Below are 21,232 nucleotides of genomic sequence, written 5' to 3'. Positions count from 1 at the left end.
GAAAAAGGAAATCAAAACTATCAACAAGGGCCAAGAGGAAATGAAGAATACAATTTCTGAATTGAAGAACACTATAGAAGGAATCAAAAGCAGGCTAGACAAAGCAGAGGATCGAATCAGCAAGCTGGAGGACAAGGTAGGAGGAAACACCCAGAAAGAGCAAGAAAAGGAAAAGAGACTTAGAAAGAATAAACAGGTGGTAAGGGAACTTCAGGAACTTAGTGTAGACTAAGTGTAATCATATCCATATACTAGGGATACCAGGAGGAGAAGAATAAGAGCAAGGGATAGAAAACATGTTTGAAAAAGTAATGATGGAAAACTTCCCTAATTTGAGAGAAAAAGTCACATAAATCCAGGAAACACAGAGAGTCCCAATCAAGAGGAACCCAAAGAGACCCACTTCAAGACACATAATGAAAATGGAAAAATTCCAAGACAAAGAGAGAATCTTGAAGGCAGCAAGGGAGAAACAGGGAGTAGCATACAAGGGAGCCCCGATAAGACTAGCAGCTGACTTCTCAGTGGCAATGCTTCAAGCCAGAGGGATTGGAAAGAAATATTCCAAGTAATGAAAAGCAGAGGTCTGCAACCAAGACTACTTTATTCAGCAAGGCTCTCAATTAAAATGGAAGGCCAGATAAGGAGCTTCCTGGATAAAAGAAGCCTCAAAGAAATTACCTCCTCTAAATCAGCTCTGCAAGAGATGCTAAAGGGGCTGCTTTAAGAAAAGGAAGAATAACAATGAGACAGAGAGGCACACAGGTATGGAATAATGACAATGAATAAGTACCTATCAATAATAACCTTACATGTCAATGGATTAAATGCTCCAATCAAAAGACAAAGGGTAGCTGAATGGATAAGAAATGACCTACACATATGCTGCCTACAAGAAACCCGCCTCAGAACAAAAGACGTACACATACGGAAAGTGAAGGACTAGAAACAGATATTCTAAGCAAATGGACAGGAAAAGAAAAAGGGGGATAGCAATACTCATATCAGACAAAATAGACTTCAAAAAAATGGTCATAAAAAGAGACCCAGAAGGTCATTTCATAATACTCAAGGGAAGAATCCATCAAGAAGACATAAACATTGTAAATATATATGCATCTAACATAGTAGCACCCAAATACATAAAATCTTGGAGGACTTCAACAAAGGTATTGGCAGCAACGCAATTATAGTAGAGAATTTCAACACCCTACTGTCAAAAATGGATAGGTCTTCCAAACAAAATATCAACAAATATATTGTGACATTGAACAATGCCCTAGATCAAATGGGCTTCACTGATAAATATATGTACAGCCTTTCATCCAAAAGAAGCAAAATACACATTCATTTCAAGTACACATTTCTCTTGGGTTAGACTGTGGCTAGGAGTCTTTCTTTGGTCTACTGAACAAAAGTTTTGGCAGTGAGGGTGGTAAAGAGGGACTAAAATAAAACAAATTTGATGTGTGGTTGACAGAAAGTAATAACTAAGAGATGTTTCTGCCTTCCCTGACTCTGCAGGAAGGAAACAGAGAGAGCATGTATTAGTGGTCCCTAAATTAAATTTTACTTTTTTGCTCTTATGGTTTAGCATTTCTTTGTATATACACTTGAATTAGTATGTGTTTTTTATACATATGTGCGCGCACACACACACATATATATATATTTAACTGAGAAATATAATTGTCAGTTTTTTAGACATTGGAATAATCTGTTTATCAAAAGTTATAAATTGATCTGTCAAATAGGGTTTGGAGTTGAAAATATGGCCACGGCGATGGATGAAGACCTAGAAGAAGAGCTAGATGAAAAAGACGAGAAGTCCATGATGTGCCCTCCAGGCATGCATAAGTGGAAGCTGGAGCAGTGCATGGTGTGCACTGTCTGTGGAGACTGCACAGGTTATGGAGCCAGCTGTGTCAGTAGTGGGCGTCCAGACAGAGTTCCTGGAGGGTAAGCAAATGAGTAATATTGAAGAAATGGAATACTAGTAGCAAATGTGCAAAACATTTCTTTTCAAAATTATTCCGGAGTATTCTACTGTGTTGTGTCTTAAAGGCATATCGGCATGTCCTTGTAATTCTTATAATTGTTTTTTATTATAATAATTTCTAATTTAGTGTCATGTAAGTTGCTTTTCTTTAATTTGATTCATTTAAACCATTATTTAAAAACGGGTCATAATTTTTTTCAAGGTTTGGGCTGTACCTTCATTTGTATTCCTTTTCCAAAACTACTTTAATGCCAAATATCTATTCATTTTTGTCAAATATGAATCTTTTCTTAGTAGAATTATCAAATATCATATAGGATATTCTACTAGGTATAGTAGTAGTAATTTTCACTTAAATTGAATTTGCTTCTTACAGTTTTAGAGGTTCTAGGAACTATCACATTTAAAGTTGCATTATACCTTTTATATTTATCTTTTTCCCTTGTTGGAACACTTTATTTTTTCACACTCTTGTTGTTGTTTTAAAGTTAATGTGTGAGTTTGGCACAATCAGAATGCAGATTTTCCTCTAGAATGTTGAGAATTTTCATTCTTATTTTTGTGTTGCTGCTTATAGCCATTATAACATAATGGTGTATCCTTTGTAAGACCGAATTCATTATGATAGATTTTATATTACGATAGATCTGATCTTTGTAAGATCAGATTATGATATGATAATTAGCTGAATTTGGAAAGTAAAGGGAATCTTGTGATGAAAAGCCAACCCCTGCTCCACATAGCAGACTTACCTATTTGATACCTCTGTAGTAGAGTGTCAGGTGCTTCTTCCCAAGTAATGGCTGGATCTACTATGGGTACATTTCTGGGTTGATACTATGACCTAACATAGTGAAATAGATCATAAATAACAGATGTTTTCTTTTAAACTACTGAAATATGACAGTTTTTAAACATTACATTTTATTTGCATTTTTAGCATATTAGAAATATTTTGGCCCTGGCTGGCGTAGCTCAGTGGATTGAGCACAGGCCTGCGAACCAGAGGATCGTGGTTCGATTCCCAGTCAGGGCATATGCCTGGGTTGCAGGCCAGTTCCCTGCAGGCCAACTCCCAGCAGGGGACGCATGAAAGGCAACCATACATTGATGTTTCTCTCCCTCTCTCCTTCCCCTCCAAAGATAAATAAATAAAATCTTTAAAAAAAAAAGAAAAAACAAAGATTGTTAAAAGTCTTTTTTTTAAAAAAAAAAGAAATATTTTGGCTCTCAATTTTAAAGGATAATATTTCTTTTATTAAGAGTTGAAATTTATCCTCCGGGAAATATCTTGAGATGTTTCCATTAAAATTAGTGTCCCTGATATCTGAACTTACATAATTGATAAATATTATAAATAATTTTATAATCCTTTGGTCTTTCGTAACACTAATTATTCTGCTTTATATGCTTTTCCCCCAACGATTTACTATCAGTTTCAAGTAATTATATATATATTAAAATGGACATTACCTAACCAAGTACAATAATTTCTTTATTAACAAAGCAGAAATGAATACGTGAATAAAGTCAACATAGGAATATGTGCCAGAACACTTAAGTACCATTAAAAATGATTTCATTTACTATGAAATTATGACTATCTAAGAATAAGTTTAGAATTAAACATTATTTTTTAAATAGTGCCCACAGGCAATTCAGTGGGACATATTATTGTACCACTTTTTACTGTTGTAGTTAGTCATCTTTCAGGTTGTCAGTATTGCTTGCATTCAAAAGCCAGGTGTTTCCTAGGGCATCTAGATTTGTCTTTCAAGGTCACTGCCAGATAAATCCTTTCTTTTCTACCTCCACAAATCTGAATAACAAGGGGCTCAGCAGGGCTGTCTATAAAGTTTTTCAGAGCTCATCCAGCAAATAACATTAAAGCTATGACTTCTACATCTATAAACTGTACAACTGACTAAGAAGTTAGTTGTTCACTGACCCTCTAGCCAACTTCTGAGAGTATTCTTGTCTTCTTTATGATATAATCAAATACCCCAGGCTTAGTTCACAACTAAAGACAAAAGGACAAAGAACTGGTACAACCATTATGGAAAACAGTATGGAATTTTCTCAGAAAACTGAAAATGGATCTGCCTTTTGACCCAGCAATTCCACTGCTAGCATTATATCTTAAGAACCCTGAAACACCAATCCAAAAGAACCTATGCACCCCAATATTCATAGCAGCACAATTTACAATAGTCAAGTGTTAGAGGCAGCCTAGGTGCCCATCAGTAAATGAATGGATCAAAAAACTATGGTACATTTACACAATGGAATTCTATGCAGCAGAAAGAAAGAAGGAGCTCCTACCCTTTGCAACAGCATGGATGGAACTGGAAAGCATTATGCTAAATGAAGTACGCTGGGTGGTAGGATACTTCCATATGATCTCAAATACCATATGACAAATACCACATGATCTCACCTTTAATAGGAAACTAAACAATAAAACCATACAAACAAGCAAAATATAACTGAAGACACTGAAATAGAAGCTGATAAAAACAGTCTGACAGTGACCCAAGGGGAGAGGGGAGGGAATTTCAGGGGAAAAGAGGGAGGGTTTACAGGACCAAGTGTAAAGGACACATGGACGAAAACAAGGGGTGGGGTGGAAACAGAGTGGAGGTGGGGTGGGCTGGGATGGGAGTAAAAGGCAGAAAACTGTACTTGGACAACAATTAAAATTTTAAAAAAGACAAAGAAGAGGGCCTGGCTAGTGTAGCTCAGTGGATTGAGCACGGGCCTGCGAACCACACGATCATTGTTCGATTCCCAGTCAGGCTACATGCCTGTGTTGCAGGCCAGTTCCCTGCAGGCCAACTCCCAGCAGGGGACGCACGAAAGGCAAGCATATATTGATGTTTCTCTCCCTCTCTCCTTCCCTTCCCCTCTAAAGATAAGTAAATAAATAAAATATTTGAAAAAAAAGGCAAAGAAGAGGAAAAAGAACAGGTAATTGGACACAGTAAAAGGAGCGAATGGAAGATGATAGTGTGTAAAGGAAGGGGAGGAGAAAGGAGATATAATATAAGAAGCTGGCATGGTGAGTTCATATATTGAAGGCGGCTCACACCTCCCTTAACTTCCGTGGTAGATAGAAGTGTTCGTTTACTAGCCAAGCTGTCCGGACCGCTTAATAGCAACACTGCTGGTGCTTCACTAACTATGAAAACTTGAAAAAATATTTGTTAATAGCAGGTTTGAAGATAGAATATCTTCGTATTTTCTATAGAAATATTCCAACTATGTCCATGAGGAACTTAATAAACTCTTGTTTTTAATTTGTTTATTCAGTCCTTTTCCTGTCTCTGATCTGCAGGGATGATTTTATTCACTCATTTAACTTAATCTCAAAAATGCAGAAGAGATGTTATAGAGAAGAGTTTTAAGGAAAGAGTAGAAGTTTCAGTTAATTTTTTTTTCTTTTAAGGATTTGTGGCTGTGGTTCTGGAGAATCTGGCTGTGCTGTGTGTGGATGTTGCAAGGCTTGTGCAAGAGAGCTGGATGGTCAAGAAGCAAGACAAAGAGGAATTCTTGATGCAGTGAAAGAGATGATACCTTTAGATCTTCTGTTAGGTAATTTGCTTTGTTGTATGAAATGTCTTGTTCTCAACTCAGTAACAAGGATAGTTAAAACATTTCTATTAAATAGTTGTTAAAAACTTAAGAGAATAGTTAATTATGTAATACTGCATGTATTATAACTGACAATTAATTATATCATTAAGGGAAGAGGTTCTTTTTCTTTTTTGCTTAAATTCTTGTGGTAAGAATAACTCATTCTAGACAGTTTTTGTTAGCTGTTACATTCTTAAATTTTAGTTCTGTTATATTGTGTGTGTGTGTACCTAATTTTTTTTATTTGTAAATCAACTAGCTGTCCCAGTACCTGGAGTTAACATTGAAGAACACCTTCAGTTAAGACAAGAAGAAAAACGGCAGCGAGTAATCAGGAGGCACAGAATAGAGGATGGAAGAGGTAAGTAAGATGTAGCTGCATAGAAAATGTTATTTAAAAATCCATTTTTCACCCTATACTGAGGCCACTGAAAAGTTACAGAACAGGCTCATTTTGTATGAAATTGAAATTAAAATTAGTAACATTTTAGTACTCATGAAAATAATGTGAAAATATTCAGGGTGTTTACGATTATGCAAATAGCATACATTTAATCTGGTAGAGTATTTATGCGTAAGTCAGAGGTTTTAAGAATTGTTTTGCCATCTTCCAAGCATCAAAAACTGTTAGCATTGACAACTTTTAAAAAAATATAAAGTGTAAGATCTTGTTCTTTATCAAGATTTTGGACTCATCTATTTAATCATAAAATAAAGTAGTTTAATATAGTATCTTATTTTCTGCATTTAGGCATAGTCCTACTACTGTTTGTACCAATCCAGTACATAACTATGCTTTTATGTGTTTTTTAAAAACTTGTTATGTATAAGAAGGAGAGTCTCCAGGTTTTAATTGTCAAGGTATTATAGGTTTGTCTTTTCCTCATTGTATGTGATCATTTCTCAGCCTAATTATAATAGGTATTTAAGTATATACCCAACAAGCGGAAATAAACATATGTGTTACTAAAGCTGTTTTTGCCTAATAGAATCTTTTTGTTCTTGAATTAAGATGGATTGTTATAGAAATCTGTGATTTCATTTCTGTGCTAGACAAAAACTTGAATGGAAATATTTACTGATGTATATTTTGAATACTTTGATACTTATTAGAAATTACATATTTGATACATGAAATAGAACTTATCCATTTCACTGTCATTACAAATTTTTTCTAGGCATTTTCTTAGTGTAAAATGGAATAAGTAATAAAATGCATAGCACAAATGGTGAATTCCATTTTTATTAAACTTAGGATGTAAAATATCTGCTTGGACTGTTTTTTATAGTGCTTAATAAGCAATGTTGATTAATTGATACAGTGAATATTTGCTATTAGTTTGGCTTTATTTAATGAGTTAATTAGTCTGGTTTTGTTTTTTATACGATTAATGTATACAAGGACTGTCCAGAAGGCATCTAGCCATGTAATATGAAAAATTGAGACATTTATTGAAGAAGGTACAAGATACAAGAAACATTGTACATAGGACAGTGATGCCTCAGTCCTCTTTAAAGAGGGCATCTTAGGACCTCACACAGTTCTCTAATAGCCATCAGCTGCCCGTTGTATTTTCCTTAATCTCCCAGACGGTCTGAAATCTCTTGCGTTTCGAAGGTGATTTTAGTTTTGGGAAAAGCCACAAGTCTCAGAGCACCAACTCTGGGCTGTAGGGGGCCTGAGACACGTGGGTGATTTGGTGTTTCTCAAAAAAAACTCCACACAAAACATGATGCATGAGTGGGAGCATTTTTATGATGAAGCTGCCAGTCACCAGCTGCCCATAGCTGCAGCCTTCTGAATCATTTTATCTGAATGGCTTCCAGGGAGGAATGTTTAGGCTTAACAAAAAATCTGATACAGATTTGTTACTCTACTTGCTCATTCATTTTAAATGCAATGGCCACACAGTATACATACTCACTGAAGTACATCTATTGCCCCTGTGCCTAGTACAGTGAGGTCATCATTGTTCATGCATGTGCATTCCAGTCCATTCTCCTTGGCTGCCAGGTTACATCAATATTGTGCAAACTGTTCTCGTTATATTAACAATGGCTGGACTTTTTCTGGACAGACCTTTGTATACTATCATTATTCATATAGTATTAATATGTGGAGAAATCGCACATTTAATGTTTTAAAGAAAATAGGGCAAAATTCAAGTTCTGGGTCTTTATGACATAGGGCAGTGATAATTTGCCTTCTGTTGAGTGGTAATTTCTTTCATGTTAATGATATGATTTGCCTAAAGTTGATTAGCAGTGTATTTTTTACTACCTGTTTCTTCTCTTTTTGAAAATAGTAGACTGAATCATATGAATTGACCTACAAAGCTCAGCAAATTTTTATGTTAATATTTAATCATCTGCCTAAAGCTGTGTATTTTGTTCATCTTTTTTCTATAAAAAGCTATTCTTCTCTAGCTATAGTATATTTCTGCATATCAGAAGTAAAAAGATGTTGATTATACATTGGTTACTTAACAGAACTTTGCGATTGCAGCATATTTATTTTAAAATGTGTCATAGACCTTTAAAACATAAACTCTAACCTTTTATAAGTGAAAAACTATTATATAAATATTTACAGAAATTATGTTATTGTATCTGATTTTATAAGCACAGACTTAGGTTCCAGGCCTTTGATACATATTTTGTGATAAGTTAGTTTTATACAGTCCTCAATATATAGAAACACTTCTTCTGATTATTGGTATGCAAAAATTTTGCCTTGTTATTTTTGGGGGATTGAGCCCTTATATATATCACTCTCTTTCATTTTGTTAAAACACAATATGTAGTAAATATCTTTTCTTGATGGGGTAGGATCTTCATCATGGACCTTAATTATGTTAGTTACTGCCTTGCATGGTACTGAAATTCATGAGTATTAGGACCATGTCCTTGTATGGTGCTCACTGTGGATCCTGTAGGTAGGACATAATTACAATATGCGTGTGCTTTAGTTAGCATAGTACTGTGCAAAGGGAAGCCTGCTTGAGTATTTTATTTTGTCAAAGTGCTTTTAAGCAAGAATTGTAACTTTTTTCCATTTTTTAAAAAATTATACTTCAGATCTTATTTAATGACTTTGGAAAATTTTTATACTATATTAAATAATTAAAAAATGATATTGTGATATTCTACTTTATACAAAAAATAAAACATACAGAGATATATCCATACTTGCATAGGGGAAAAAAGCTAGAAGGATATAGAGCAAAATGTTAGTAGTGGTTTTCCCTGAATATAGAAGTGAGTATATAGGTGATTTTTATTTTGTTCTTTACAATTTGTTTTCTAAATGGTATCTAAAAATGCATATTACTTTATAAATAGTATAGGAGTTAGGTCTTAAAACTGAAGCCTTTGTTTTTTTTTTAAATGTAGGCTGGTTCTAAGGAATTTATATTTTACCTTTGTTGTTTAAAAAATATTTTAAGTGGATGGAGTAATTCATTTTAGGTACCATGCTTTCAATTATTTCAGGGCAGTGGTTCTCAAAGTGCTCTCAAAGAGACAAGCATCACTTGTTACCGGTTGCTTGTTCTCAGGCCCCACCTCAGACTTACTGAATCAGAAACTTGGGGAGTGGGGCCCAGCAAACTGTTTAAACAAGCCTGCCAGGTGATTCTGATGGTGCTGAAGTGTGAGAACCATGGGGTGGGGGGGTGGGGGGGTTGGGCAGGGATGTTCAAAGTCTATTCCATGGACCTTCTACGTCAGCATCAGCTGGGTCTAATGAAGTAGAATTTCTGCATGAGGATCCTGGATACAGATTTTGGTCGTACCCAAGTGTTTGTTGTGGGGTTCTTGTTTGGCATGATGCTGGGGTTGTTAGTCTTGTTCTGTCCTCCTGGGGGACAGGAATATCAAAAAAAATTTTAGTGTTCCAGCTGCCACACATACTTGTCTTTTTTTTTTCTTGGCCTTTGCTTGTTACTTTTTAGATACCAACATTTTAGTAATATATTAGGAACTATGCTAATTAGTAATTTGCTTTTATTTATATTGATATTTCATAACTTTAGCATTATATTATGTTAAGTTTTTTAAAAATATTTTATTTATTTATCTTTAGAGGGGAAGGGAAGGAGAGAGGGAGAGAAATATTTTTATGGTTGTCTCTGCCGAGGACACACAATGTATTGTGTGTCCCCTCCTGGGAACTGGCCAGGAACTGGCCTTCAACATAGCCATGTGCCCTGACTGGGAATCTAACCACGATCCTCTGGTTCGCAGGCCCGTGCTCAATCCACTGAGCTACACCAGCCAGGGGTTATGTTAAGTATTTTTAACTTGATTTGTTTGTCTTATCTTCTTTACCAAGCTTGTGTTAACTGTTTCAAAGTGGTTCAGAATTTCAGTATCTCATTCATGGGTTAAAATCTTGCTCAGTCAGCCTCAGGCCTATTGATATTGCTGTTTTTGACACAAAGACTTTATAATGAAATGTGCTATTGAGACCCATAAATTCGGATGTTTGTCTTCAAATGTTTTGTGTAAATTTTTCTTTTTCTTTAACATATATTCTGAGGCACCAGTACATTTCTGATAACTTGTAGTTTGTTTTTTTTTGATTACATAGGGTTGATTGATACATAAATTCTCTGAGACTTTTAGTAACTTAATAAGTGCTTGTTCAGTGGAATTTTTTAGTAGATTTTCTAAGTCATCGTATCAGTGATTATATCAAAGATCTTATCTTTATATTTCTTCTCAGCTCTTTATTGTAAGGAGAACTAAGCTCAAGTAATATTTGCTACTTTTCCTTCTTTCTTTTCTCTCTTAGTGCCAAATCAAAGTTTCATAATTGTGCGCTTAGGTCCTGGGTCAGTCTCATTTTATGCCTACTGTCTGGGCATGTTTCCTAATAGTGCCCTTGGTAGATGATCATCTGAGTAATGTTACGTAGTAATGATTAGCGTAGCTATATTGCCTGCAGTTTAAGAGCCTGGGTTCTGAAGTCAGACTTTGGTGCAGAATTTGTTTTTTTTCACTTTTACTAGAGGTATATGACCCTGGAATTTATCCTCTCTGAACCTGTTTCCCTATCATTAAAAATGGGGGTTATGACTGACTTTACCTACCTACGTCAGATGTTATTGAGGATTAAGTGATATGCATGAAAGTGCTTGACATGCATTCAGTAAATGTTTGATGATGGTGGCTCTGGGGACAGTGATTATGCTAGTACTGGTAGGCTGTTTAGTAGACTTTCCTTCTCTTTGCATTTGATTCTTTCCCAGCTCTTGCTTTGACTTGACGCTTTTTCTCACAGCACTGGGGTGTGAATCACAAAACTTTGATTATTATTAACAAAACCCTTCACTGCTTCTGTAGAATAAAACATTACATTTTAATAGAAAAACAGTTTTCCATAGTTACAGATTAGAATGCAAAAGCAAATTTATTATAATCAGTCTCTTTAATTTCAAAGAGAAAATTTCAAAGTCGAGTTCCTGCTATTGACCTTTAAGCCTCTGAAACCATTGTGTTCTTGATTCGACATAATGAAATCCATTATTAGCTGATCTTCCAATGCTACATGAAATTCCCTTTTTAAATTAAAATATTACATGAAGCATTTATAAAACATAAGTATAAGTAAGAAAAAGGGTCAATATAATTCTTCATCCAAAGATAATCACTGGTAGAATTTTGGTGTACTTTCTCCTTGGTGTACAATTTTTCTATGTATACCTTTTAAAAGTCATTTCATACTGTGATGTAAATTAGTGTTCTCTTTTGTTTCCTTTAATATTATATCAGAAAAAAGGTTGTGGTTCATTGCAACACCATATTAAAGTAATACAGAAATTTAGGTCAAAGGTTTTCCACAAACCTATCCTTTAATTAAATTACTGTTTTTATTTTGTTATCATCTTCTAATCAAGTTTTTACATTTCAAATTGTATCACAGACTAAATTTTGTTTTATATATTTGCTTAATATTACAGTATATACATTTTATGGTTTTGCTGCAGGTTTTTTTCTTGACTTCCCATTATCTTCCATCAAGCAAATGAGATTTTAGTTCAATAGGTATACTTCGATATGTTACTCTGTTATAGTATATAATCATTATATAATTCATTATAATAATCATGTGCAGATACCTTCCCATGTGTGAAAGTATAGACATGTTTATTTACAAAAATGATATATATATAATTCTTTATAACAGCTTTTTCTCATTTTATGTAAACATTCACTAGGTCAGTACATATGTATCTACCACATTGTATTTAATAATTACATAACATTTCATAACATGGCTGTAGTAAAGTTTATTCAATCATTATTTTGTTCATGGGCATTCAGGTCATTTTCAAGGTTTTGTGCATTTTGCTATAATATATGTCATTAAACTTACAGCCATCTGTATTAGATGCATTAGAGTTTTTGTTTATATAGTAGAGCTTTCTAGAAACAGAATGTCTGGTCCAGAAAATGTTTTAAATTTTAATAGATATTTTAATTTTTTAGAAAAATATTATAGGAATTTATCTTCTCAAGATAATGTGGCATTTTTCTCTAATATCTCACCTGTATTATTATTTTTAATTTCTGCAAAAACTGAACTGTTATCTCATTGCTAATTTAAATAACACAAAAGCATTTCTGTGTAAAATTCTTCATAAACCTTATTTTTGTGGCTGAATATTTCATTGCATGTGTATACCATAGTTTTTCATCAATTATTCTCCTACTTGTATTCTTTAAAGTTCTTATTAAAATTAATAAGATTATATTAATACTTTTGAGCTGAAACTTTTGAAAAACATTTCAGAGTTTTCTTTAGGATAGATTTCTAGATATGCACTTACTGAGCCAAAGCATATTAATAATTTTTAGGTCACTAATAACTTTTTTGAAAAGCTTGTCTTATTTTGTGCTGCCACTTACTCCAATCGGCCTTTCTGCCTCCCTGCCTGTGGATGTTCTCTGAAAAACCCACTGTCTGCACCTGAATAGAAGGAGCTTTTAAATAGCTAAATTTTTACTTTTCATTCCCCAGTTTTATTCCCCCCCTACCAAAGCAAATAAACCAACAAGTTCTGTTAATTCTACCTTCTTAATTCTGTTAAAAAGTTATTAAAGTTTTTGAATATGTGTACTTCCTAGAATGCCACTGCATTATCTCAGTTCACTTCTGTGCCGCAGTTCTTTGCCTGAAGTACTGCAAAAAGCCTTGCAAAGCGTCTTACCCTTAATCATTTTCTAAGCCATTGTCTACTTTCTATCCAGAATGTTTTTTCTAAAATGCATCAGCTGAACAGTGATCAGCAGCGCTTTTCTGTTTAAAACCAGCAATCTATTCATAATTCTTAGAATGAATTCTACAGTTATCTCTACAGCTTCATCTCTCTTTACTGTCCTTCCTATATTCTGTCCCCAAACATTTTTCCCCTGTATCTCTTAAACTTCATAGTACTCGAAGAGGCTACTTTTTACTCCATTTTGTGTCTCTGTCCTTTTTGTCAAATATTAATTGACCATAGTGACATGAGTTTATTTCTGGGCTCTGTATTCTATTCCATTCATTTATGTGTCTGTTCTTATATGCCATTACCAGACTGCTTTGATTATAGTGGCCTTGTAATATAGTTTGATGTCAAGTATTGTGATCCCTCTTACTTTGTTCTTCTTGCTCAAAATTGCTGAGACTCTCTGGGGTCATTTATGGTTCCATATAAATTTTTGAAATATTTGTTGTACATTGGTGAAATATGTCATTGGTATTTTAATAGGGATTGTGTTCAATCTATAGATTGCTTTGTGTAGTATGGACATTTTAATGAGGTTAATTCTTCCACTCCATGAACAATGGTTATGTGCTTCCAATCATGTGTCTTCCTTAATTTTTTTTCTCAGGATAGTGTAGTTTTCTTTGTGTAGGTCTTTTATCTCCTTGTATTTTATTTTTCTTGTTGCTATAGTAAATGGGTATTTTCCTAATTTCTGTTTCTGATATTTCTTTGATAGTGTACAAAAATGCCTTCCATTTCTGAATATTAACTTTGTATCTAGATTCATTTGTTAGATCAAGTAGTTTTATGGTAGAGTCTATAGGGTTTTCTATATACACTATCATGTCGTCTGCAAACAATGTCAGTTTACTTCCTTCTTTCCAATTTGGATGCCTTTTATTTCTTTTTCTTGTCTGATCTCTGTGGCTAGAACTTCCAGTACTATGTTGAGTAAAAGTGGTGAAAGTGGACATGCTTGTCTTGTTCCTGATCTTAGGGAAAAAGCTTTTAGTTTTTGCCCATTGAGTATGATGTTGGCAATAGGTTTCTCATATGTGGCCTTTAAAATTATGTTGAGGTATGCTCCCTGTACTCCCACTTTGCTGAGTGTTTTTATCATAACTGGGTGCTGTACTTTATCAAATGCTTTTTCAGCATCTATTGCTATGATCATGTGGTTTTTGTCTTTCATTTTATTTATGTGATGTAATACATTTATGGATTTGCATATATTATACCATCCTTGTATCCCTGGGATGAATCCCACTTGGTCATGGTGTATGATCTTCTTAATATATTGCTGGATCCAGTTTGTCAGTATTTTGTTGAGGATTTTAGCATCTATGTTCATCAGCAATATTAGCCTGTAGTTTTCTTTCTTTGTTGTGTCTTTATCTGGTTTTGGAATTAGGATAATACTAGCCTCATAAAAAGAGTTTAGGAGTCTTCCCTCTTTTTGGATTTTTTAGAATAGTTTGAAAAGAATCAGGGTTAGCTCTTACCTGCATGTTTGGTAGAATTCTCCTGTAAAGCCATCTAGCCCAACGCTTTTGTGTGCTAGGAGTTTTTTGGTTACTGTTTCAGTTCCACTAGCTGTTATCAGTCTGTTCAGGCTTTCTGCTTCTTCTTGACTTATAGGCACAACAGGGTGGGAACTGACTGTGGGAGGGGGTGGGGGGCAGAGGAGAACCTTGGGGAAGTATGTGGGACAACTGTAACTAAACAATAATAATAAAATTATTTTAATTATTTGTTTTTTTAAAGATTGTATTTATTTATCTTTAGAGGAGAAGGGAAGAAGAGAGAAATATCAATGTATGGTTGCCTCTCATGCGTCCCCTGCTGGGAACAGGCCTGCAACCCAGGCATGTGCCCTAACTGGGAATCGAACCAAGATCCTTTGGTTCACAGGCCTGTGCTCAATCCACTGAGCTACGCCGGCCAGGGCTAATTATTTGTTTTTGTATACATCTTTAAATTCATTTCCCACCACTGCTGGTTTCATAACTCTGTACTACATTCATTTTAGCTGTGTGTGTGTGTGTATGTTTTATCAGTTTTAAGATTTTTATACTTTATTATGTTACAACTTCAAAAAGAATAGGGTCTAGCAGCCCAGGCACTGTTCCATTGGTTCTCACAAAGTGTGCATCCCTGGGTGGAGCTGGCTGATGCCTCAGTTGAACCCAGGTACCTTTTTCTTTGTCTTCCCTCTTTTTCTGATTATTTTTCTTCACACATTTCAGGAAGCTCTCTTGTCTCTTAGAGTGCTTAATATGCTCAATATGTGCGTTAATTCTCTTGGCAAGAATTGTGCCCTTGTTTTATGCACAGTGCCCACTGCATGGGGACATTTGTGGGGCATTCCTTTCTGAACAGTGCCCATTCCCTTGATGTCTGTAATACCACCTTTCTTGTAGATTCCCATATGCGTGGCCAAAGAAGCAACTCTGTCTTTTCTGAAAGGCTTAGACAGTACATCGTAGGTGTCTCTCCTGTTTGTCTTTGTGTTAGTCATTTTGTCAAATTAACTGGAAGATGGCATTTCCAGCTGAAAATGCTCTCTGTTTTTAATGAGTAGACAATATTGTTAGTATCTTCATGCTTTTATAAATCCTATTCCTTTGACCCGGAGTTTCTTCTCTTTCCTTTCTTCTCTCTTGGCAAACTTTTCTCATTCTTTGAAAACTCTCTGATTCATCCAGCTTTGTTTAATCACTTTTCATCCTTCAGGATATACTATGTACAGATTTCCTTTATAAAATTTATCACAATGTATTGCAATACTTTGGTTTTATTTTTTTCTTCCCTAGTGGACCAAATTCCAATAAGGTTTGTGTCTTTGTCATTATATCCATGACACCTAGTGTTCTGTTACATTAGAGGTAATAAAAGATGTTTGGTGAATATATGAAAGACTAAACTATGTAAGAAAAATTATTTTAGTCCATGGGATAAAAGAGTTTTTAAAATCTGATACCTTAGTGTTATAACTGGTGATTTAAATTAAACTCTGGTGGTACACTTTCTATGTGTAATTGCCTGTGAGCCTCCTAGTGTTATACATCAAAGGACTAACAAGATTGAATTTAGTGAGAAGCTAAATAGCTGAATATTATGGCTGTAATGTTTTTATGGGAAGAAATAATATCCCAAATAGACCATAGAAATCAGGAAATGGTATAAAACCTAATACTATTGTTTTAAAAAATATTTATAATACTTTTGTGTAGTTAGAAGGTGTCATATTTTAGAGTGGTTTATATTAAATATAAATCTGCTTTAGTCAGATTTATATTTAATGTAAATATAAATATAAACCTGCTTTAGTCAGGTTTATATTTAGTTAATATAAATCAATTGAAAAGTAATACATTTTGGAGAAATGGTGTTTTGTTTATATTTAAAATATATCCCATTTATTACATTTTGTAAAAAGCTCAGTTTATATAATCTTAGCTTAAAAATAATTGATAGTATATTACCAGGATATAATACAGGGTAGGGCAAAAGTAGATTTACAGTTGTTCATATGAAAATAATACAATAAAAAATATAATACAAGAATAAACTGTTTTGTGTACTCAACACTACTTTTGCCCCACCCTATATTTAATTCTTGCATTAAGTTAGCATATTTCTATCTGTAGTAATTATAATATGTTGTTCTTGGTTTTTTATAGATGTGGAGCTGCTTGTATTTTTATATCTAGAGACATAATAAAAATTTTTTTCTACCCATTTTTAAACAATGAAGGTATTTTGGTATTTAATTTGACAGTTGTCAATTTTTTTTATTTTATTTATTTATCTTAGAGGGGAAGGGAAGGAGAGAGAGAGAAATATCAATGTATGGTTGCCTCTCATGCGTCCCCTGCCAGGAACCGGGAACTGGCCTGCAACCCAGCCATGTGCCCTAACTGGGAATCGAACCTCGATCGTGTGGTTCCCAGGCCCGTGCTCAATCCACTGAGCTATACCAGCCAGGGCAGACAGTTGTCAATTTTTATAACAGAGCAATAGTTTTATTTTGTTCATTGTTAGAAAAATTAATTATAGCGGAAGACCTATAGCGAATTCTGAAGAAACTTGCTTGAATTAAAAGTGTTTAGTGCTTACGTACTGTCATTTTTTTCCAAAATACTTCTTAACTGTCAAGTTTAGATTGTTTTGAAATTTGCAGGCGTGTTGCTAAAATTTAAGGAAGCTGTAGTTGAAGGTGTAATTTAAAGTTTCCTTTCTTTTTAAGTTAATGATGGGGAAAAGCAGTTTTCGTGTTTTATTAAAATTAATTTGGCTTTTTTCCCTTGAATACGAAAAAGTGGAAATAACTGTCATCTATGTGAGTATTTGTGTATGGATGATTTCAGAAAGGAATGACTTTATGAGAGAGAGTTAATATTCCATAAATGCTTTGGGTTTAGAGTCCCCTATTTAGCATTAGTGGGAAGCTCAGTTTATCCTTGTTTCTGATACTGTGTCTGTGGTGGCAGAAATTATACATGAATATTAGATTAAACCTTTTTAGAAAATTAAATACTTATATAGTTCTTTCTTTGTAAAGCAGTGATTTTATGTATATACGTATACGTGTATATTGTATCAGTAATTTGGGGGGTTTGTTTGGTTTTTGGCCATCTCGTTTTCTTCCTTGTATGACAGAATGTAGTTAAATCAATAACATTTATCTTGGTTTTGTTGCAAGACTGATACGGATGTTAAATCTTGAAGACCTTCTTTCAATTTAATCATAAATTTAAAACATTAATTGGTTTTGGTATTTTAATAGGAAAGGTACTTGTTTTTAATGAACATGTAGTTTACTAAGTTTGAATATATATGATGTTTAAAATACTTGTAAGATGAAATAATTCTAACTGAATTTCCTAATTATTTACTTGATACTATTAGTAGTTACTTGATAATTTTATAAGTATCAAAGATAGAATTTGTACTATATAAACTATTAAGATATTAAAGATATTTAAGATGTTAAAACTTGTGTGTGGAATGGTGACTAGGTTATGGTTGGGGGAATGGGGGTTAATGTGGGGGAATTGGGAGAAAAGTATAATGTCCAAAACAGTAAAGAATTAATTTCCATGTTTCTTAGTTTGAATTATTTTTGTTCATTGTAGTGTTTTCATTTTTTGAGCTTTTCTATGCACATACAAAATGTTTCTCCTCAGGCCCCCTTCTATTTGCTGGTCCTATTTTTATGAACCATCGAGAGCAGGCTCTAGCCAGACTCAGATCCCATCCAGCACAGCTAAAGCATAAACGGGACAAGCACAAAGGTATTTGGTCTTCCTTATCAACTAGGCGGGAACTTTCCCGATTTCTTCCACTTACTCGAATTTTGTCTCTGGGAAAATGCACAAACCTAATTCTTCTACTTTGCTTCTATCATTATCATTAGCCTGAGGAGAAAGAACATGTTGAAAGTTGTACTGTCTATTGATGAATATCAATCTTACTTCCTTTTTGGGGGATTAACTTTGATTAAGACATTTTACAATGTGTGTTTTTCTTTTTCATTTCTTTTCAAATTTTATACAGTTAAGAGAAAGTGGAAAAAGTAATTATCGCTTTCTATTTTTATCCTTTGTTATCTGTTCTTAGATGACTGCCATCTGGCATTTTATGCTTTTTAAATTTTTAAATGCTGTTTATTTGCTTTAGAATTAATGAAAGTACTCAGTTCATTGTATAATGTAATGATGAATTGACTGCTATTACGCTTTTCCATTGTTTTAATATTGAAGTTTATATACACAGCATGCATGAATTATTTGATTTCTGAGGTTAAATAATGATGTGGTGTAAGCAGTCTGTGAGTTGTGTTGACCTGCTCTAGTCGTAAGAAAAGAACAGAGGTCTAAAAAGACTGAGTGATAAGGAGTCTGTTCACGCATAGTTCTTTGAGGTATCAGAGTTATATGTTAATTAAAAATATTCCTAAAGCAAGCTTATTTAATTTTAAACCACAGATTATGGATCAACTAAGATCAGGAAAGAATTTAATTCAGAGAATTTATAAATTTAGGTGTAAATTCTTTCTTGAATCCTAACAAGTAAACGAGGGGTTCTTTGATTAGTGCAGTTTACCATTGTTATTTTCTTAAATGCCTAAGATAAATACTGCCAAATAGAATAGAAATTTTTTAAATCACCCATTTCAATAGTCAAATTAATTTGTATTGTGCCTCTTTTTTTGCTGTAAAACTGTTTCAGACTAATTTTATTTTTAAACTTCCACATATATTATAATCAGTTTTATTTTTATTTGTTTCTCACTTTATCAATCCATCACTCAAAGAAAAAACACAGAGCAGACAAAACCTATTTTTAGTATAAGCACAAATAGAGCGTTACTTAAGATATATTCTGCAGAATTAAAAATTCCAAGTATTTTAAATCTAATGTGATTAACCATAGGAAAACTTATGATTGCTTTATTTACTGGGTGCTTTAACAATACCATAAATATTTAATGTAAAGAATGATATTTCAGGTATGCTGTGTAAATTATTTTAGTTATTGTCAGACTCTCTGATCTCATATTTTCAACTATGCTCCTATTAGAACCAATATTCTTAGTGTTTTTCCCCACAATTATATAAAAGCGAAGTTGTTTTCTAATATTTTACTTGATATTAAATATTTACATTACATGAAATAATTCAAAAGTTGTTCAACTCTATGTTAGTGTCTTGTGGACAAACATCTTTATTTTTTCCAAAAATTTAAAATGAAATGCAAATGGAGACTAAAGGTATAAATTTAAAACAGACTTTTTGTAATGTCACATTGATTAGCTACAGAAATTACTCAACAATAGCTAGCCTTACTTCCATCTTTTCTGCCACAGGGTTATTTTATAACAAGAGTTTTGTATTTTTGTAGCATCCTTTTTGGAGGGACTTTTTTTTATAGTATTACAGTTTAGGACCATATCTTTAAATATCAGATTTTACTGTTTTGAGTGACAGTTTCATCTCTTTACCACCAAAATTTAAATTTAACGTAGAAGTAATGGTGTCCTATCTTATATAAAGAGTATTAACTTTCCACATGCTAATTCCTGTATACCCACAGATTTCTCTCCCTTGCCCTCATTGCATTCATTGTTCCTGTCATTCAGTCATCTCACCATTCACTGCTTTTTACTCTTGCTACATATTGTCAGTCTTTTAATACATATTTTTTCTTCATATATTTTCTCTTTTTTCTTACCCTGTTTGTCTTCCAGTGAGGAATTCACTATGTTAATTGCTATATTCTGTCTTATATTAAGTTGTCTCGGTGGTATAAATTGTAGGATGATAATAGAATTTTCTAGGTTGATTTTTTGGGGCGGGGGGTGCATGGAGGGTAAGACTGTGGATTTATTGTTAACAGGAGTGAGTTCTAAGATGGAAAGTTGGAGAACTTCTGGCTGATTGGAGAGAATTCAGGAGAGGTCATGAATCCATCCTATCCAGGCAAATTTTTGACTAGAGAAAATATTAGAATACTGAAGGTTGAATCAATAAGTATGACATATAACCCATATAAACATATACAGTAGTAACTTATTTTTAAAATGTAACCACAGACTATATTTCAGACAGGTATCACACAGTGCCTTACACAGGAAAAATATTTTAATATACTATACCTAGTTAGGAACATTCTACATTGTTCTGGCGGTATTCTTTGAAATTTCTATCTTGAAGTGAATGATGTGAAAATCGAGAGACACACTGATAAACATCTGTGTGTATTTTGCATGTTTTTGTTTGGAAATGGTGTGGTGTAATGTAAATGTTTTTGCCTTTGGAATTAGGCCTCATTTTAAATAATAAATTTGTCATTTACTAGAACTTCTTGGCCATTCATAAATTAGTTTTCTTATTTTAAAAGCAAGAATGATAATTTTTGACTGATTATGTTGGTATGAAGATCAAATTAATATGTAGATATGGGCATGTCCAAATACATACATGTATTTTTGCAGATAGAAATCATGAATACTTTAATTCTTTGAATTGAATTCTTTTTTAGAATTATCCTAAAGGTATAAAATTTAAGATATATTAAATATGTAATTAGTTTTACAATTTCACCCATTTGGTGGTGGTAAAATACATGAGCCTTATTTACAAACCCCAAAACTGCTCCACCATTTATTACTTTGGACTGGTTATTTAATTTCTCTAAGTCTTGGTTTTTCCAACTGCAAAATGTAATAACAGTACCTGTGTCATCAGATTATTGTATTGATTAAAGAAAGTAACAATTGTGATTATTGATTGAGCACTTTTCTTACATTATTTTACTTAATCTTCGTAAGAGCCTTGTG

General features: G+C 33.5%; 1 protein-coding gene and 1 pseudogene across 1 annotated transcript in view; one reads left to right on the top strand and one right to left on the bottom strand.

Annotated features, from left to right (window-relative positions):
- The window catches only part of MYCBP2 (MYC binding protein 2), a 264,592-nt gene that overhangs the window by 75,171 nt on the left and 168,189 nt on the right, over window positions 1-21,232 (top strand). The window contains exons 15-18 of the mRNA XM_037059374.1: window positions 1,755-1,959; window positions 5,445-5,590; window positions 5,892-5,993; window positions 18,078-18,185. Coding sequence (XP_036915269.1) covers window positions 1,755-1,959; window positions 5,445-5,590; window positions 5,892-5,993; window positions 18,078-18,185 — 561 coding nt within the window. The remainder of the gene's footprint in view (window positions 1-1,754; window positions 1,960-5,444; window positions 5,591-5,891; window positions 5,994-18,077; window positions 18,186-21,232) is intronic.
- On the bottom strand, window positions 14,942-15,512 carry LOC118996125 (60S ribosomal protein L21-like; annotated as a pseudogene).

The sequence above is a fragment of the Sturnira hondurensis genome, unplaced genomic scaffold, assembly GCF_014824575.4.
Source record: "Sturnira hondurensis isolate 20B ecotype Veracruz unplaced genomic scaffold, ASM1482457v3 Scaffold0010812, whole genome shotgun sequence".
In the NCBI taxonomy this organism is placed as follows: Eukaryota; Metazoa; Chordata; class Mammalia; order Chiroptera; family Phyllostomidae; genus Sturnira; species Sturnira hondurensis.
The sequence above is the reverse complement of the archived record's forward strand: the minus strand, read 5'-3'. Positions and strand labels throughout refer to the sequence as shown.